Raw genomic sequence first — 18,633 nt, forward strand, 5'->3', positions numbered from 1 at the left:
GACGCTCCTATTGCAGACTTATACATTTCGACGAAATCAAATCCCAGCACGTATCGCGGGTCCCCTATCGCTTGCAGGTCGACCTCATTGTGACCGTAAAAGGCACAAGAGTCGAAGATAATAGGGTTCTTTGTTTCCACATCGCTATTATAGATCGTCAGTACAAGTCCCGACGAGAATCTGAAGGCCTGTGATTTCGAGAATGTCTGCTATGGAGGGGGAAAGCAATTAACGGAGGTAACTTAACTACTGAACATTGCCGTCCCAGAGGTCACCGTGGCATAGCGAAGGTTTGATGTTTCGGCCGCCTGTCTGCAGCGGACGCAGGAGCCTGGCAATAACCTTCTCTACGAGGACATCTGTCAACTCGTTTAAATCGCGATCTTCGCCGTGGACACCTTGCGCATATGCAACGTCGGAACGGAATTGACGAGCATAGTACTCCTCCCAGCTATCTGTCCAGTCATTCACCATGCGGGGAGGGCCCCAGTAGGTAGTTGTATGGAAGCCAAACTGTCCCGTGGGCGATACGGACGTCTGGTGCAGCTTCTTCAAAACGCTGACAAGCTCTGTAGGAGATGGGGAACGAGGTCGCAAGTTTCGAAATTGGGTGATAAAGAAAGCCTGCGATCCGCTATCAAAGGTGCCCCATGCCATTGGGACCACGACGTTGTCGGGGATGATGGCCGTCAAGGCCGCCTGGGCTTCGTACTCTGCCTTTGCCATTGGTGTCCATTCTTTGCGCTCGATGATCTAGCAAAACATGGATACGTCGTGAGTTCAGCCACGCATCTAAGGGTTGATTTAGGTGGATGAGAAGGTGGCGGGGGCGTTACGAACCTTGAGGAAGTACGCCATCTCTTCTCCGTCGCCATTTTCGACGTCTACTCTGAGACCAGTGGACCACTAGATGATTCGTGTGTCGGCATCAAATCCAGCGAGTTATTCGAAGGGCATGCCACAAATACCCACCCTTGTTGTCCCATGAGTGACCACGGACACAATCTTGCTCTCTGGCGGAAGCGCTGTTTTGCTGTCAGCACACCCTGCATCCTGTGCTGTTGTTGATCTGTCTTGCCAGATCTGGAGTGGTACAGAGGGCTTTGGGTGTGCGAGGTCGGCCCTAGGTGGTTGGGCTTACCTGCCACTATCACGGGGTCCAGCTCAGAGTAGCTCATTATAAGGAAATCTAGGCGCCAGGTCGTCTCAATTGTCTTCGTCCTGACGATGCAGTGAGGGGGTAATCTCCCGTACCTCATCTCCAGCTGTTGGTTCGCACAACCATGCATGCACTTAAGCGAAGGACATCCTGGTTGGCTCAGGAAGTGTCCAGGGGTCGAAGGCCATAGCCTCGCCGAGTCTCTATGCGCGGGGGTGGAAAATCCATCAACTGTTGCGCAATCTCAGAAGGCGAGTAGCGTTTTGCACTGCTCATGGCCTGGCCGAAACGCGATGCCGGTATGGAAAAACCTCAGGCTGGCCCCCCTCCGACGCCAGATCTGACAGGCCATTCTTACCCAGACTAATATCCGTAGCTACAGACACATAGTACCAGCCAGCACCAGCCAGGCCTTGCGGGGGTGCTGCCACTTCGCTCCGATTCCTCAATCAACGTTGACACAGAACTGGCTAGACCTCATCTGTCCGATAGCTCTACATATGTCGATTCAGAGGCGCCTCCACCTTCATTGAAGAAGCGATTTACGCAACGATGGACCCGGAGATCGAGTGCGACGGATGGCGAGGAGGATACTAAGGGCCCCTTGGGCCTGAGGCTCCTACGATACTCGGCCGAGCCTTTGATTGACCTTATTTTCGTTCACGGGCTGAAAGGAGGGTCGACTACGACGTGGAGGAAAGGAGGAGACCCCCAGAATTTCTGGCCGCAAGTGTGGTTACCGATGGAACGGGGACTACGGAACGCGAACATTCACACGTTTGGCTACGACTCAGATTGGACTAACTCCAAGTCTGGCATCCTCAACATCCATGACTTCGGGCAGTCTCTTCTGGAGGAAATGCGCAACTCGCCATATCTGCGGGGCAATAACAATGTCAGTCGAAGGAGGTCCCGATCGGAGCCATCGTAAACTAATGAACGTCCTGCAGGGGCCAATAATTCTAATCGGCCATTCCATGGGGGGACTTGTGATCAAAAAGGTAGATATTCTCACCTGGCATTAGTATTCGCAAATCTGGGTGCCATCTATGATGCTAATGCCAGGACATAGGCCTTCATTCTGTCTAAAGATGTGCCAGAGCTCAGTGGACGGATCCGATGTATATTCTTTCTCGCCACGCCTCATCGTGGTTCCGACTTTGCAGCAACTCTCAAGAACGTCCTGACCGTCTCTGGGGTTCTCTCGCCTCGCGAGTACATCGCAGATCTCATGACAGGCTCCAGCTCGACCCAGCTGATCAACGATGACTTTGGCAAGTTTGCACATGAGCTGCCTATATTTTCTTTTTACGAAACCTTACGTATGGGGCCTGGACTTGTCGTCGAGAAGCAGTCGGCGATTTTAGGTTCGTACCACCGCGACAGATCGAACAAAGCCCCTGCAACGAAAATGTTTCATTCCAGATTACTGACACTTTATTTCGTTTAGGTCCTGGCTTCCTAAATGAGAGGGTGCAGTATATTAATGCCAATCATAAAGATATTTGCAAGTTTGGTAGCCCGGCGGACCCTGGTTATCTTACTTTGAGAAACGCAATGAGTAGCGCTACTCAGGACATTCTCCGAGGCGGCGAGTAGCCCGACATTTTCCTTTCACTTTTCCTTCTTGTCTTTCCAGGAGGATACTAACCCTGATCAGTGCTACAAGCGAGGGAGCACGATGCGAAACATAGTATGCAAACACTGAGGTCATTCTTGGGAGTGGCAGATCGTCCCGACGAGCATCACGTCCGTGCCGAGGGGTCATGCCACTGGATCGACAAACAGGACGACTTCCAAAATTGGGGAGACCCGCCCGAGGACCTTTGTCACGACGATAATTCCGCTGGTTCCATCAAGCCGTCCGTCTTCTGGATATACGCTAATCCTGGAACTGGCAAAACCCACCTGGCGGCGCACATCATAGACGAACTTGGCCATTTTGGACTGGAATGTGCGCACTACTTCTTCCACTTCGGCAACAGGACGTTGCAGTCACTCGCCGACTTTCTCCGGTCCATGGCGTACCAGATGGCCAATTCAAACGCAGCCGTCCGAGACAGATTGGTGGCTCTCGTTGAAGGCGGATCGACATTCGATAAGGACGACGCCAGAACCATATGGAACAAGGTCTTCCAAAAGGGCATCTTCCAGGCGTCGATACACACGCCGCAATACTGGGTCATTGACGCCATTGATGAGTGTAACAGGTACCAGGAGTTCTTCACTATGCTAAAGGGCCTTCAGCCAAACTTCCCGCTCCGCATCTTTATCACAAGCCGTAAGATCTCCGATATGCCAAAGCTTCATCGTTCAATTGAGATTACAGCGACGGTGGTGTGCAGAGAGGTAGTGCCTGGAGATATCATGGGCGACATTGAAAGTTACGTCCATGAGCGCGCTCGCAACCTCCCATTTGCCAGGATTGACGAGAACGAGGACCTGCCCTCTCTTTTACTTCAGAGAGCAAATTCCTGTTTCCTATGGGTGAGGCTCGTTTTGGACGAGCTGGAGACTGTGTACTCAGAAGAGAGCATCTTTCAAGTCCTCGAAAGTATCCCAGAGGGCATGGTGCCCTACTACGAAAGAACGGTCCAGACAATGTCGGAGAATAAGCATGAGAAGCACATTGCCAAAGGTGTTCTCTTATGGGTGGTTGCCAGCTCACGCCAGCTGACAGTAACAGAGCTCTCCGAGGCCCTTGAACTAGATGTCGGAGCGAAGCTTAACAGCGCGAGCAGTGCTGTGACAGGCCTCTGCGGGCAGCTTGTGTGTGTGAATGAAAATTCCGGGCTTGTGGACCTGGTTCACCCAACAGTCAGGGAGTTCCTTCTTTCGGAGGCTGCGGGAGACTTCTTCGTCTCTAAAGCCGAGGCAAACAAAAGGATCGCTCTGGCCTGCCTAAAGCTTCTTTCCTCGCAGGACTTCCAGCCTCCTCGCAACCGACGACAGCTTGCCCGTCGCTCGCCGAGGAGAACTTCGCCGCTTGGCCACTACGCTGCACAATACTTTTCCGAACACATCTACACATCTTCCACACGGGATGACGAAGTCCTTCTCGCACTAACTCGGTTCTTGAATTCTAGCATCTTATCATGGATCGAGCTAATTGCGCTAGGCGCAGATCTACACCCACTAATACGCGTCTCAAAGAACCTCAAGGCCTACCTCATCCGTAGGGCAAAATACAGATCTCCCCTGAGCGATCAGGTCAGGGATATCGAGGGCTGGGCAACGGACCTTAGCCGGGTAGCAACCAAGTTTGGCCAGGCTTTACTCCAAAGCCCAGCCGCTATCTACTACCTAATTCCTCCACTTTGCCCAGCCAACTCTCCGATGGCCCGTCAGGTTTCCAACCGTGCGGATGGCCTAACACTCGTCGGACATGTTGATACACTCTGGGACGACTGCATCTCAGCAGTAACTCTTGACGATGGCGACGCTGCTGCAACAGTGTCATGTGGCGAGAGGTTCATTGCCGTTGGAATGGAATCTGGCGCCATAAATCTCTACGATGTCCGGAGTTGCCAGAAGCAGGGCGTTATGCTTCAGAAACATCCCATTGACCTTATCCACTTCACCGACGACTTGATGATTCTTTCTACCACTAGGACCTTGGCCACTCTCGAGCTGGACGGGACTATAAAATGGCAAGTGCGAATTAGATTCCGCTGTATTCTCCTCACCTCTACTACAAGTTCTGTGGTTGCCGTCACCCAACACGGCCATGTAATGAAGTGGGACATCATCACCGGCGCCCTTCAGGAGGATCAGGGCTTCGGTTATCAAAGCCCCGAGAAGGACATTGCCGACGTTCCCAGCGCAAAGGCCCCCGACTCTGCGTCACTATCTCCGGACATGGAGTTGCTGGCGCTCGGATACCGATGGGGAACCGTTTGCCTGTGGGAGGTGCAGACGGAAGATCTCATCAACTCGGTCCGGGACGCCGACGTCAACTCTGCGCCTGTCCTGCTATTCAACCCCAACCCCAACATCGACCTCTTGCTCGTGGTGTACAAACAGCGAGAGCTCACTTTATACGAGACTTGCAACGGAGATCTGGTGAAACGACAGAGCACTTTGGGTGTGGCTAGTATAATATCCGTGGCATGCGCCCCCGATGGCCGGACGCTCGCCAGCATTGACACCCATGGGACCTTGCAGATCTGGGACTTTGAGTCGCTTAACTTGATGTATCAAGTAGCGACTCCGGCAACGAGTTTCCGGACGCTTCAATTTTCGTCGGATGGGTCCAGCATCATCGACATGGGCGAGTCGAGTATGCGGCTATGGACACCCTCAATCCTCGTCCGGCGGAACGCAGAGGAAGACCAGAGTGTCAGTGATGACGCCCCCGGCCTGGCTGCCATTGAGGGTGGCTATGAAGCGACGAGCACGGCACGGGTCACCGCATTATGTGCTCATCCTTTATTACCCATTATACTAGTCGGGAAGCCCGGTGGACAGGTCATCGCATTTGACTCCAGGACTGGGGCCGAGGTCTGCGTGGTTTATTCACATCCTCAGAATGGCTTGGTCCGCCAAATCATTGTCAGCAAAACCAACATTGTTGCGTCGAGTGACATCAACGGCGTCATTCAGGTGTGGCAACTGACTGCTATCCCGAGCCGCGGGGAAGAGGCGCATCGGTTGATGCTGGAAATTCACTCAAAGTCGCGAGTCCGTCAGGTTTGTTTCAGTACGGGAGGAAACTACCTGCTCGTGGCTGCGGCACAATCAGACACAGTTTACTCCATCAAGGACAGGTCCAAGGTCGGGATGTGGAAGTTTGACACCCGCGACCGAAGCACTTGGCGGTGGTTAGCAGTGCCAGGCTTGCCGGCTATTGGGGACAGAGAGGAGGAGCAGTTTGGTCTACTTGACGGCCGCATACTAACCCTTTTCAGTGCCCCTGGTTTCCCAGCACCCGTTGCCAACACTAGAAAGATCGAAGTCGACTACCCTCGCGAGGCTGAGCTGGGAAAAGCTGAAATTGCCGATGTCCTCCTGAGCGGCGAGAGGCAGGCGCTCGTGGTCCACCTCCGCCACATGTCTGGCTTTGTTCCCTCGTCAACCACATTCCTGTTTGGGCGTAAGGGGACACCTGCGTCCGACGAGGGCTTCAGAAACCTGAATAGCGAATTCGCCAAGCGCTGTCGGCACTTCATCGGTCTTGTTGAGAGCTCACAAAGCTTCCTGTTTGTCGATGTCGACTGGTGGCTCTGTAGCGTCGATCTGCGTGGCCTGGCCAAGGGGCAGTATACTCGACATTTCCTTGTGCCTAACGAGTTTATATCAACTGCTGGCCAGGTGATGCCTGTACGGACATCGGATAACAGCGTGGGCTTTTGTCCGCCAGGTGGTATCACAGTCGTTAGGAACGGTCTCAACTTTCGCGAGACACGGGAGTTTTAAATCAGCGAAATATCAAAAGCTGTACTAAATCTATTGATATGAGATATTACGAAATGTCGTCTATGATCATGACCCCTGAAGATTCAATGTTAAAGTTTAAAACGCTGAGAGAAATAAGGTTATCGCGCTCGCGTAAGCCGGGAGGCCGACTTACCGGTCCTGGAAAGCACCGATCCTCCGACCTCCAGTAGGCTCAATTGCTAACTTGCTATATTGACTAACAGAGCGGCGGCAATGTGTCACCGAGGTGAAGCGGACAGTTGGGGAGGCGAACAATCATGTATGAATAGCCATGATACAATCATCAGCTCACGCCCTTAACCAGCCCAAGTCGTCTCGTTTTCATCAACCTACCTAATAGTGTTTATAGCCTTATTCAATCACCATACCATGCAAGAGATAGAGGCACTTATCGTGGGCGCTGGCCCTACTGGCCAATAATGTCAGAGTTGATGAACTTGGCTTAGATGATACACAGTTTCCGACACCCCTCTTTGTGTCTCAGGTTCATACCGAAGCTCTTCTCGAGGCCAAGCTCACTGAGTATGGAGGCAGCGTCGAGCGCTCATCCACAGTCGATAAGATTGAGCAAGACGAGGCTGGCGTCACGGTCACATTGGCCAATACTGAGACTGGATCAAATAGCATGACAGAAGAGGTGCTGCGATGCAAATACTTGTAGGTTGTGACGGCACACATTCAGTCGTACGTCAAAGCGCTGGTCTCCATCTCACTGGCCAGACGTATCCATAAACTTTCATCTTGTGCGATGCCAGACTGGACGGAAAATACGCCACGGATCGAGTCAGCATTTATCTCGGGAGGAGAATGATGGCCCTGTTTCCTCTGGAAGACGGGATTGTACGCATCATTGGCCAGCGAGCCGCTGGCGACACGAATACCAACAACCCAGACCTGGCCGAGATTCAGAGCTACATCGAAGAGATGATGCCCGACGACAACAACAAGCTCAGTGACCCCGAATGGCTTACCCAGTTCCAGTGCCATTGCCGAAGCATTGACACATATCGCCAAGCCAGACTGTTTGTGGCCGGCGACGCAGCCCATATCCACAGCCCAGCCGGTGGTCAGGGCATGAACACGGGTATTCGGGATGCCGTCAATCTGGGATGGAAGCTTGGAATGGTTTTGCGCGGAGAAGAGGTGGATAGCTTCCTCATCTCATATACTGAGGAGAGACACCCCGTCGGAGAACACCTACTAATGGGGACAGACCATATTTACCTTCGTAGCATCCCAGAACCCCATTTGGCTGTGGTTGCGGAATACCCTAATGCGCTATGTGGCACCCCTTATGACCAGGAGCCGGGAACGGCGCACACAGACTTTGAGATGGATCTCTGAACTGGCAGTCAAGTATCGGCGAAGTTCCCTGGTGGGCACATCTCCAGGGTTTGACGGGCCAGTTCAGGGAGGCTGGCGTGCCCCTGATGGGCAGATAAAAGATGGCGACAGCAATACATCCTGGCTGCTAGACATCTGCAGTCCCAGGATCCATACCGTGCTTATCTTTTCCGGCCTGGGCGAGGGGCGCGCCGAAGAGGATGACTTGGAAAGAACTTTGAGCAAGTTCAGGGACAGCAAGAATTTGGATCAGTCGAGGTTGTCAGGATCCGCAATCCATCGGCCGAAAAGAGGTTCGGCTACGCAGATGTTGGCGGCTAGTTGCATGAGCGCTACGGTATGAAGACGAGTGGTGGTTTCGTGGTGGTGCGTCCCGACTTTTATATTGAGCATATTGGCTCGTTAGTCTCGTTGGAGTCATTCCTTACTCCTCTTGAGTAAGTGGCGGCTTCGTCTTATGATGAGACCCTAGCAGCGCTGACCGTTTGTTCTTGTCCGTGGCCGGCTTTTCCATCGGCTTGTTACCATCCATTGCGGAAGTGGCGTGTAGTTTACCAAGCACTAAAAAATGGAAGATACCGATTGCCCTCTAAACCTCCTTGTGGCGGATGTTGTCTCTTATGAGCGGATGAATTATATTTGGATGAGCTGAGATGGTATTGTCTTGTACATTGTCTTGTCCTTAATGGCAATGGACTTACTTGGCAAATGGGTCCGCGTTGGCGTCCTTGTTCCTCACATACTCTGACCTCGTGGTAATGGAATCAGCAGTCGCTGCGCCGTACTGATTCTCAATAAAAGCAAACATCATGTCGATCCCTGCCGAGACTCCAGACGAAGTCCAGATGTTGCCGTCCTCAACCCAGCGAGCCTCTCGAACCCACTCGGTTTTGGGTCCTTGGGAGGCCACCTATGTAAAGTATTAGAGGGCCGGCATCAATTAAACGGCATGTAATGCAAAATCCACTTACCGATGAGAATGAGAGTTTGTTTGTCGTCGCTTTCCTCCCATCTAGCACTCCTGCTTGCGCTGCCACGGCGCTTCCAGTGCATACTGTCAGGAAGTACCGTAGCTTGGGGTACCTTGCTTTGATAAACTCTCTCACCGGCCGTGTATTATCTAAATCCCGCGTGCCCATACCTCCAGGGACAAGAAGAACCTCAATATCGTCCGGTGCGTTTTCATACGTGTGCGTGGGCACCACCTTCTCGCCAATGCGCGTCAACGGAGCGTTGTGGAGAGTCGATACAGGCTCTAGGGTTGGGCCCAGGACGAACAACTCGAGAGGAGTGTCGATGGACAGGAAGTTGAGCACGTCAACCGGACCAAAAACATCGAGCGACTGGAAGCCGTCAAAAAGGGCAACGGCATATTTTTTGGGGGGTGTAGGCATGTTGAGTTTTGTTGCTCCTTTGAGATCTTAGGACTATTGCCTGCGGTGGTGGTCAACAAGCCCAGGAAGGTGGATAGTTGGGGGACCTTGGGCTGGTCCCTTGGGATAAGTACTCATATGAGATGACAGTGCGGAGCGGGGTTTTCGTCACCCGCGCCTTATTTGGGTTGTTCCTGGTCTTGGCCCTTGCTAAGCCGTATCGCCTTGTCTGGGAATTTGTAAGCCGCCTCTTCCATCTCTCGGAGTCACTAGCTTCTGCAACCATTAGTCGCGGGTATTACTATAGGAGCTCTGCGCCACGCTACGCTAATGCTGGATGCATCATACTCACGCCGTTATAGGTAATAAGCTAATTTAAGCAGGCTGAGAGGGCTTGGAGAAGGGCGTGGGGTGTCTATTTTCCACGACTAGCCTAGATATCGCTACCCGTGTGTGCAAGCTCTACTTCCCTGCAGACTTTCTCCCTCTAGCTATTTACCTGAGGCCGGCTTTATAGACTGCGGGTTAGAGAAGAGGTCCGTCGGATCAAACCTAGCTTTAATCTCAGCAAGCTTAGTAACGTGGGTACCCCAGTATTGCTGCACGGCCTCCTCCCGGGTAAGTTCCGAGTCGACGTAATTAACGTATCGGCCCCAGTCCCCCTCCTCCATGTTATCCTTGATGCTGTCCATGAATCCGTTGACAAACACCGAATTCGGCGGTTTCTCGTCGTCGAACTTGGGGCACGAAACCTGGAATAGCCACAGCTTATCCCTGTGCGCGTACGACGTAGCGTCCATGGGAATATTAGTGACGGCCGAACTCGGCCCACCGTGAACATCCATGAGCATCCACCAGGGGTCAGCGTCTGGTGAGTTGCCTTGATCGAACCAGAAGTCGACAAATGCCTTCATGGCGGGCTCCGGAATGGATTTGGCCATCAGGCTAGTGGTGTAAGAGTTATCGTGCTATGAGTGCTAAGGGTCAGCATGTCGCTGTTTCTGGGTGTTGTGGATGTTGTGGGTGTTGAGGCTCTACTTACCCCTTCGTATGGATATGTGACGTTTAGACTCATACCCGCCCAATGTTTGACATTGTCAATCCAGCCTCCCTGCTCAATCGATGTCTTAGTCGAGTTCCAGTTCAGAGCCATTGGCTTGGTGAGTGGTTCCAGGGCCACTCGGGCATCTTCCTTATTTCCATAGAATACGCCATCTAGGCTCATTGACTTGACGTTCAGAGACATGCGGATATGTAGCTCCGGGGGTACATTGTCGCCTTTCTCCAGTATATCCTGAAGGGCGAGCAACCCTGCAACAGCCTCCTCTCTGGTGCCAGTGGCCAGGTCCGATGGGACGGTGAACCACGTCGACTGCTCTGGTGCAGGCCACGTGTTAAACTCGAAGTCGACTACGATGCCGAAGTCAGAACCAGCACCGCGGAGAGCCCAAAACAAGTCCGGGTTTTCCGTCTCAGAAGCATGCACGAGGGATCCGTCAGCAAGCACCACGTTGGCACCAATTATGGCGTCAAGGGCCAACCCATGTGGGTGCGTGGCGAAGCCATAGCCCCCATGTGTGACATGCCCGCCGATACCGACGCTAAAAGACACCGTTCCGTCAGCCTAGGCCCTGAGGTACACATACTTATGACAATATGAAGGCAGGGTCTAAATCTCCATCACGCTTCCCCTAAAAGCTCACCTTGGACCGGAACCCATGGCCAGGGCCCGTTCACCCTGTTCAAACAGCTCAAGGGTCGTATACCCTACCCGAGACCCAGCGTTGATTAAAGCCGTGCCATCGTCGCGCACCTCGACGCCATACATGCGGTCGAGCTGGATGACTAGATGGCCATCCTCGCCGCCGAGACCCATGGAGGCGTAGCTGTGGCCGCCACTTTTAGCCGCAACCTTGAGCCCTCCTTCGACTGCGCATCGAACAGCATCCTGGATGTGCTGGGTGGTCGTCGCGTAGACAATAGCGTTGGGGGTGACGGGCACATTCAGGTTGTACGCTAGGCTGGCCTGGCCCCAGTCTGGAGAGTTTGCGTCAACATATGGGACGCCTGCAGTGTCGAGGCAGGTAGAATTCAAGGGCTGGACTGCCCTGGTTATCGAGGACGAAAATGGGGATGATTGCAGAGGCGAGGCTGTGGCCGCGGCGGCGAGCGTAGCAAGGGTTGAGACGACGCGCCTCATAGTGTCGAGGTTCGAATTGGCCATGTGTTTGAAATGATTGTTCGCCTTGGGCAGTAGGGAGCTCGACTACCCAGCCATGAGCAGGAATTTGAGGCTATCTTATTGTCTCAGGATTTTACTGGTACCTTGGGGTTGCGAGTGTGAATTTCAGGCGTGGTGTTGAAACACCGCAGGGCATTCTAGATGTGGTAACGTTGGGGCTTGGACGTGGATCATCGCTCCAACCTATACGGAGTAATTACGAATATGGTAAGTTGTACGGAGTACTATGGAAGACACGTCTGGCGTATTTCTCTCAGACTTCATCGTCGGAGCAACGTTGCCAGTAACCCAGAGAACGGGGAGGACAGAGCGAGGGTGCCAATCACATTGCCAGGGCGATCGACGATGTGGAGATGTATGCGTCCAGGGCATGTTTGAAACCTGGGGTCCTGGAGCATGACGCGCGAGATTGATTACCTTACCCCATACTCTAGCCTATCTTGGATGCGCACATAGTCAACATTTCCAACAAGACCTAACCAGCTCACCAAGGACGTGAGTCCTCCATGGTTGCGACAGCTGTTGCTGCCCGATCCTCTCGTTTTTCATCTTCCCGGAATCATTAATGGCAGGTTACAGGGTGTGGAAAGCCCTAAGGCTGCTTATTTTGTGCGCCGTCACCTTCCAAGTTTGACTGCCAAGTGTCATCTTTCTGAAAGCTGTGTTTGCGCGGGGTTTTTGTTGTCGTCCGTGCTCTTACTATCGCCGTCTCACTAGCTTCAGACTGCACACTCGAGAGGCTTGCTTACTCTCGTGGAGCTGATGACCGATGAGGATCTAATGCTGCTCCACGGTCGCGACGGCCATGTCGCATAACAGGCCAGGATCTTGGGCACGCCTGTCACGAGCTCAGGAAGAGCTTTAGTAGTTTTACCCCCTCACGTTAACTCATATGGAGAAACGGAATACTAGACAGTTTACACTAATCATTGGCATGACCAGGATAGCGTACAGAAATAAAAGATCTATTCGAATAGTAAGAGCAGCACGGAATCTATAACCGACCCGTTAATCCCACTTCGGTATAAAGTCTCAATTCATAGACCGGCCGATATGGCCGTGATATGCAGATCAATACCGCTCTAAAAAGTATGGACTGGGTTCCACAAGTTTTGGTCTGTTTCCTAAACGCGTGCATACTTGTCAAAATCGTAACGTGATGATCGCACGAGGAACTGGGTTGGTGTCCATAGCCCTGTGGCTGCTCCACCATTGCTTTTGATGGATTGGAAAATGGGGTGGATGGGTTGTGACCCATGCTTGGACCCCAATCGCACTCGGCGGTTGCGCAAATAATGGGTTGGAGACGGCCAAGCTCTGATGAGAGCAGGCAGCGACATGCTGTGGCGGGAAATGGTATCCGTCGCATAGGTAACAGCGGATCTCCTGTTTCTGCAGAAAAGTCCCCTTAGAAAAGTAAATCTCATTAGACCAGGTACAAATGGTTCCTAGGTCAGGTGAGTCTCTGGCATTCTAGGATAGCTATGAATTAAGGACCTTGTCATCGATGGGACTTGGATTGGACTGTCTACCGACGCATTCCAGGTTATTGAATGTAACATGGTAAGGTATAGTGTGATGTATAGGGGCAAGCGTGTGGGCCAACTGCCTGTTGATGCGTTGTTTGTTGACTAATGAATTGGAGATCTCCCATATGAACTCTAAGGCTCGAAGAGATATGGTTGACTTAATCCTGTAACCTACACGAGAAACATTTACCTCTAGAGGTTCTAAATACGATCGAGCGATGCTCTAGAAGGCAACCCTTCTAAGGCTTGATGCGTGGTAGATAGCTATACAAATCCGTAATGGTCAAGGGAATCATTCCTCTCGACAGACTCGTCCGGGGGATGGCCGACGTTTTAACCATTCTCGCGGTGGAGCAGATAGTAGCCAATTACGCCACCACCTAAAACAACCGCGCCCATGGCGGTAAAGGTTGGTTGTAAAAAGAAGATGACGAGCTCATCTTGATTGCTGGAGCCTAGAGGGATTCGCGTGGGGGATGAAGTCGATCCTTTCTGCCCTAAGCACTAGTACCTAGCAAGTAGGTTCGAGGGTAGAAAACCTGGTCTTGCACTACTTAGAATGAATGGCTCGTAGCGAGGTTATATGATGCTGACAGTAAAAAGAACGATCGCCAAGTTCCCAACATAAATCAATGAGAAGATATCTGCGCGCATGCAGTAAAATAAAATGTTTTGTGTGGTGACATTCAGTCTAGATAAGGTGCGCCTTTGCGCCAAACCCAGGGGTGAATTCTACCACGCCAGGGTTGCTGTGTACTCCCTGGATGACTGAGCCCTGCCAACCAGCTTAACTTGGCAACTGAATCTCGAGTCTCAGAATGGAATCCTAATGCAGATTTCGAGCACTTATTCTACTATAGTGGTTATTAATGCATTTAGCATCACAGATACATCCAATTTTATATAGGAATCAATAGTATTTGTTCTCCGCATCAGTGACCTCGTCTCCGGTCCGGAGTGCCGACATCATCCCCGGCGCCCATTCCCCACTTCCCAACGCCGGTCCCGCTCCAGGCTCCGCCGGGCTTCAACCCCACCACCACCTATGTAACGTTAGTGACTGCGCCATAAACCATTGTCCACCGTTGCGCATCGCTCGCCGTGTTCCCTCCATTGATGGTCATTTCTACTTCCTGCTTATCCCACTAATCCGCTCGAATACGAATATATTCCTCCACTCTCTGGGCTCTTGTATTTCCATAATCAACTCGTCCCTTGAGCTCATCGTGCATGTAGCAGCTCGAGATGAAAACGAACAAACTAATCATCTGGGTGGATAAGCGAGCCGTACGGGCTCCACGCCTACATTCCCGGGCGTGGTAATAGTCGCAGATACCTATTCGTACGGGGGGCAAAGTTCTACATCGTCCAGGAGGAAGGTGCAGAGAAGGAAATCAATCGGCTTTTGGTGAAGATCTTAAACAATTACAAGCCTATAAGCAGGAAGTTGTTCACAGCTCTAATAGATCAGGATCCTGTCAGTACGCCACCTCGCCCGGAAGGAGGGGAGCAGGACAGTGAGGCTGTGATGGGCCAGATCCCTGCTATCCGTAATTTATAAAAGATCCAGCCTCTATGTAAGATTTCTACCTTTTTACACTATCGCCGAAGGATTGTAGCATAATCTAAGTGCTAGTACCACGTAAATAAAATCCAAGACTCTAGCTAGAGCTAAGGAGTATTCCCACCAACCATCCGCTATTCAACTATTTTAGAGCTACGGCTAACTTATGAACCCCAAGTCAGTGCTAGGGCTGGGTTTACAAGGGGGTAAAGAGGTATAACAGGGTAGGATAACAGCAATGTAGCTATAACATCGCAGTTAGGGGCGTATAGTGACTGTATTAATCTCTGAAGAGCCTAAGGCCCTTCCATGAGGGATTACTCTTATAAGTCCCCTAGCACGTGACACCCCTATTGCCCGTTATATACAACCCCTCTGTCTCGTAGGCAGATCGCTGCAATCTCGTCTGTTTCTCCTCTGATACTCACCATGTAAAGCTTTGGCTAACGAGCTCCTCCGATACTTCCCATAGCTTCTCTGCCTCGCTGCTTGAAACCGCCAGCGGGTTTGCCTCATTACTGATCTGACAGTCCGCTAGATACGCCCCAAAGTTCTCGCAGCCGTTATGGGTCTCGCCCACGCCATGAGCCAACTTCGGGTCCAGTGCAGCAACCAAACTCGTAGCCGCCCCGGCCCCCACAGTTTTGAGTGGAATCATTCCATTTTTGACAGCACCATCAATTACTTCCAGCATGTCCTGCGGAAAGCTCCTACTCAGCTCGGTAAACATAACTCCCGGGTGGACGCTGAGAGCCAGGATGCCGTGCTTGTCGAATAGCCGCTTGTTGGAACCAATGCCGAAGAGTACGTTGGCCACCTTGCTGCGATTATAGCCGTCCAATGGTACATACGTCATCTCTTCCGTGTCTTTATACCCCCAGTACTTGCTGAAAAATTCGTAGTTTGGCTGCTCTTCTGCTGGCAGGTCCTTGTTCTTCTTCTCAAAGTTCATATCACTCCAACGCATGGCAGAGACGGCCGGCGATCCGGAGCTGACATTGACAACTCTCACAGAGCCCTTGGGTTTTCCCTCAGCCGCCTTGAGAAGCTTAGGCATGATGAGGCAGGTGAGAAGCCAGTGGCCGATGTGATTCGTCGCAAAGTGCATCTCAATGCCCTGTTTGGAGAGGGTTCGCTCCGGAATCATCATAACACCGGCGCTGTTGATAACGATATCGATGCTAGGGGTATCAGACCAGGAAAGAACCTCATTGGCAGCAGCACGAACGGATTCCTGACTGGAGAGGTCGACTATCAAAGCTCGATAGGCCACATCTGGGAACTCGGCCTTTAGTGCGCTGATGGACTCCTGAATCTTTGATACGCTGCGACCAGCAATTATCAATTGCGATGGGGACTGGGATGCCTGGATATCTGTTAATAACAATCGCAGAGTGAGCGCGTTCGTACTCACCAGGGCTCGCGAGGTGGTAAACCCGATTCCGGCAAGGTTCACACCAGTGACAATTGCCGTCTTGCCGCGAATCCGCTCAGAAAACGCCTGAGCAACATCGAGCCCCTCAGTGGTGCCGTTGAACTCGGGATGCGTTGTAGCAGCCATGATGTCGATGGTTGAGCTGGGTGTTGTTGCAAGTGAGAAGCAGGAGTCGGGCGCAGATGATGGTGTGTGTGAAAAAGTGTGTATTGAGAGCTTGGGATACCTTGGAATGTGTCTCAAGTATTCAATCACTTTCAATAGCGAGAATCCTGGCCTTTTTATACTTTTCACAGGTTGTAAATGGACTCTGCCACTGCGTTCGATATGACCCTCGCCCCCGATCGCCCCGTCGCCTCGTTGCCAGCAGCCAAGGGGAGATTGACTACCCGATCAGGAAACGAATTTTACTATTGCGTTTGGCATGACGCTAACCCCATCGCCCCATTTTCAGCCAAGGAGAGACTGCGTACCCGATCAGGAAATATATAGGTGGGTTATGTCTGTTGTGGGCAGCGACTCCGGCCTCCCGGAAATTGCGGCGTGGGAATTCCGGGCTGGTGTTGCTTATATCCGTGGCAAGCGGTCAGCAAAAAAGTCCAAACACCATCATGATAATAAACTCAATACGTTGATGTTTCTTACAATTGAATTTATATTAAGATTTTCGTGTCATGAACGGTAACCCGTACAGCGTACCTGGTCCCATAGCTCCCGTCCCGGTTCATTATGTATGACATCGATCCATGGAAACTTCGCAAGTATCCTCCTCGCGTCGTCCCAAGTCTCAATACCCAGTGCTCTATCCCTCTCCTGCAGCCTGGAGACAAACCAACCATCATTCTGATCGCACGACGCCCAAATGCCTCCGAGCATCAACAGCCAAAATTCCAACTCTTCCTCGTGCTCATCCAGGCCGCCATAAATGACTTCTTTCATGCAGGGCGATACTAATTCGTACTTGATTATCCGTCGCTGGTCAAAACAAAGAAATATCGTCATCATGAATACGGCCATTCCGATATGATGTGCTGACTGAAGGTCGGGTTTGAATCTAACCTCCTCGAGAGACCTGAATCGTAGTAGGCGGTAGAAGATAGACAGGAGAGCTTCCTGGTAGCCGAAGAGGTCGAGGGGTCTTCTGTCCAGATGTTTATTGAAGAGCATCGACAGCCCCATGGCGTCTATCAATACATCGTGGAGGCTTGGGTCCAGCCGGCCATTCACAGCCGAGTATGCCTTCGTAGTGCGCTCTAGACCAAGCCCTTTCGCGGCGAGCATATCATGAACCTTGTGCATACGGTCTCGGAAGAAGATTGCCTTCCCACCATTCTGTAGTGCAAACATAATGTCCGTTCTGTTTAAATCGGTAATTGTTAGGGGCGGGGTCTGTCTCTTGCTACCGGGTGTCCTTTCGCTTACTTGCAGATTTTGAGCACAAGAGGGATGTTCTCTTGGACCTGGTCAAGTCCACCCCGCAGATGGACCATCTTCTGGAGACCCATGATATGGATTCCAGCGGCCGAATGGTGCTCTCTGATTTGTTCTTGAGTTATGAGCGCCACGACAATTCCTAGAGTGGTATCTGATAAGGCATCTCCGCTCTCAATCCTCCTCTTGACCTGAGCTAACGCCTGAGAAAGATGATACAGCGCTGCAGGAGACGCATCACCATGGCCCGAGAAGATGTCATTGGATGCCTGCATCAACCCGATATTGCAGTAGTAGGCTTAATTGGAGTCAGTTGGAGCAAACCTTTACGAAGGGGAATGAACATGTAGACTAAACTGGACTCGTCCGCAAATAGAAGCCGGAACCACATGCGCTTAGATTCGTCAAGTCGAAGGCCGAGACGCATTGGGTAAATCCGCTCAGCACTCCAGGAAAAGACTTCCATTAACTGAGTCAGCAGGAGTATTCACGGTATAGAATGGGGCTGTAAACTCACAGTCATTGATGGTCTGTATTGCCCGCGGCGTAACTTGGACAGGGAACGAGAAGGTGAGCAATGGATTACCAAAGACCGCGGTGACCTGGTTTTCTGGGCACAAATTTGGATACGCCTTTGCATATGCCTGTCTCCGGACTGCACGCAGGTCTGGCCTCGTCGGTCGATGGAGTGTCTTTCCTGCATTCTTGCCCTTCATCACATGGCGACGCATGAGCCTCTTGGAGGCTTGATCGGCGTCAATGCCATCAATAAACAAGAATGTCTGGCCCATGCCGTATATTTCTTGGGGAATTGTACTCATCGTGGGCCAGGCCAGTCTCGCTGGTGAGATTAAATGCCCAAGACGCGCATCATGCACGTCAGCCGGCGTTAGGGGGTACGGAGTTAAGACAACGACGGGGCGTGTTCGCCTTCCTCTAATCGATCGCAACCTCAATGCAATTATGTGGGGCTGTGTGGCATCGAGAAATTCGTATCTGCCACGCCGACGGATGAAACGGAAAAGGAAGAACCTGCTACTTTGTGGTAAGACCATGAGTGGCATCGCATACATACAGACGGTCAGGTGATGGGGGCGGGACATTGCCCAAGTTCGAAATA

The 18,633-nt window shown here is 51.9% G+C and overlaps 5 protein-coding genes across 5 annotated transcripts; 1 reads left to right on the plus strand and 4 right to left on the minus strand.

Moving 5' to 3' along the window:
- Positions 1-246: 246 nt before the first annotated feature.
- Positions 247-858, minus strand: ACO1O0_003758 (uncharacterized protein; the record flags this gene model as incomplete). Its single annotated transcript, XM_083193201.1, has 2 exons — positions 247-753; positions 841-858. 2 exons carry the CDS (start codon positions 856-858, stop codon positions 247-249), a joined length of 525 nt encoding a protein of 174 aa, XP_083050149.1.
- A 594-nt stretch (positions 859-1,452) lies between these two features.
- ACO1O0_003759 (uncharacterized protein) lies at positions 1,453-7,939 on the plus strand (the record flags this gene model as incomplete). The annotated part of the gene is made up of 6 exons (XM_083193202.1): positions 1,453-1,458; positions 1,542-2,054; positions 2,232-2,526; positions 2,820-6,542; positions 7,042-7,252; positions 7,351-7,939. 6 exons carry the CDS (start codon positions 1,453-1,455, stop codon positions 7,937-7,939), a joined length of 5,337 nt encoding a protein of 1,778 aa, XP_083050150.1.
- Positions 7,940-8,636: 697 nt separating this feature from the next.
- ACO1O0_003760 (class I glutamine amidotransferase-like protein) lies at positions 8,637-9,333 on the minus strand (the record flags this gene model as incomplete). Its single annotated transcript, XM_083193203.1, has 2 exons — positions 8,637-8,849; positions 8,911-9,333. The coding sequence occupies 2 exons, from the start codon at positions 9,331-9,333 to the stop codon at positions 8,637-8,639; spliced, it is 636 nt and encodes a 211-aa protein (XP_083050151.1).
- A 470-nt stretch (positions 9,334-9,803) lies between these two features.
- On the minus strand, positions 9,804-11,512 carry ACO1O0_003761 (chitooligosaccharide oxidase; the record flags this gene model as incomplete). The annotated part of the gene is made up of 3 exons (XM_083193204.1): positions 9,804-10,280; positions 10,355-10,913; positions 11,016-11,512. The coding sequence occupies 3 exons, from the start codon at positions 11,510-11,512 to the stop codon at positions 9,804-9,806; spliced, it is 1,533 nt and encodes a 510-aa protein (XP_083050152.1).
- Positions 11,513-15,071: 3,559 nt separating this feature from the next.
- ACO1O0_003762 (uncharacterized protein) lies at positions 15,072-16,208 on the minus strand (the record flags this gene model as incomplete). Its single annotated transcript, XM_083193205.1, has 2 exons — positions 15,072-16,013; positions 16,062-16,208. 2 exons carry the CDS (start codon positions 16,206-16,208, stop codon positions 15,072-15,074), a joined length of 1,089 nt encoding a protein of 362 aa, XP_083050153.1.
- Positions 16,209-18,633: the final 2,425 nt, after the last annotated feature.

Source organism: Amphichorda felina (genome assembly GCF_050947745.1).
Source record: "Amphichorda felina strain 45539 chromosome Unknown scaffold_4, whole genome shotgun sequence".
Taxonomy (NCBI): domain Eukaryota; kingdom Fungi; phylum Ascomycota; class Sordariomycetes; order Hypocreales; family Bionectriaceae; genus Amphichorda; species Amphichorda felina.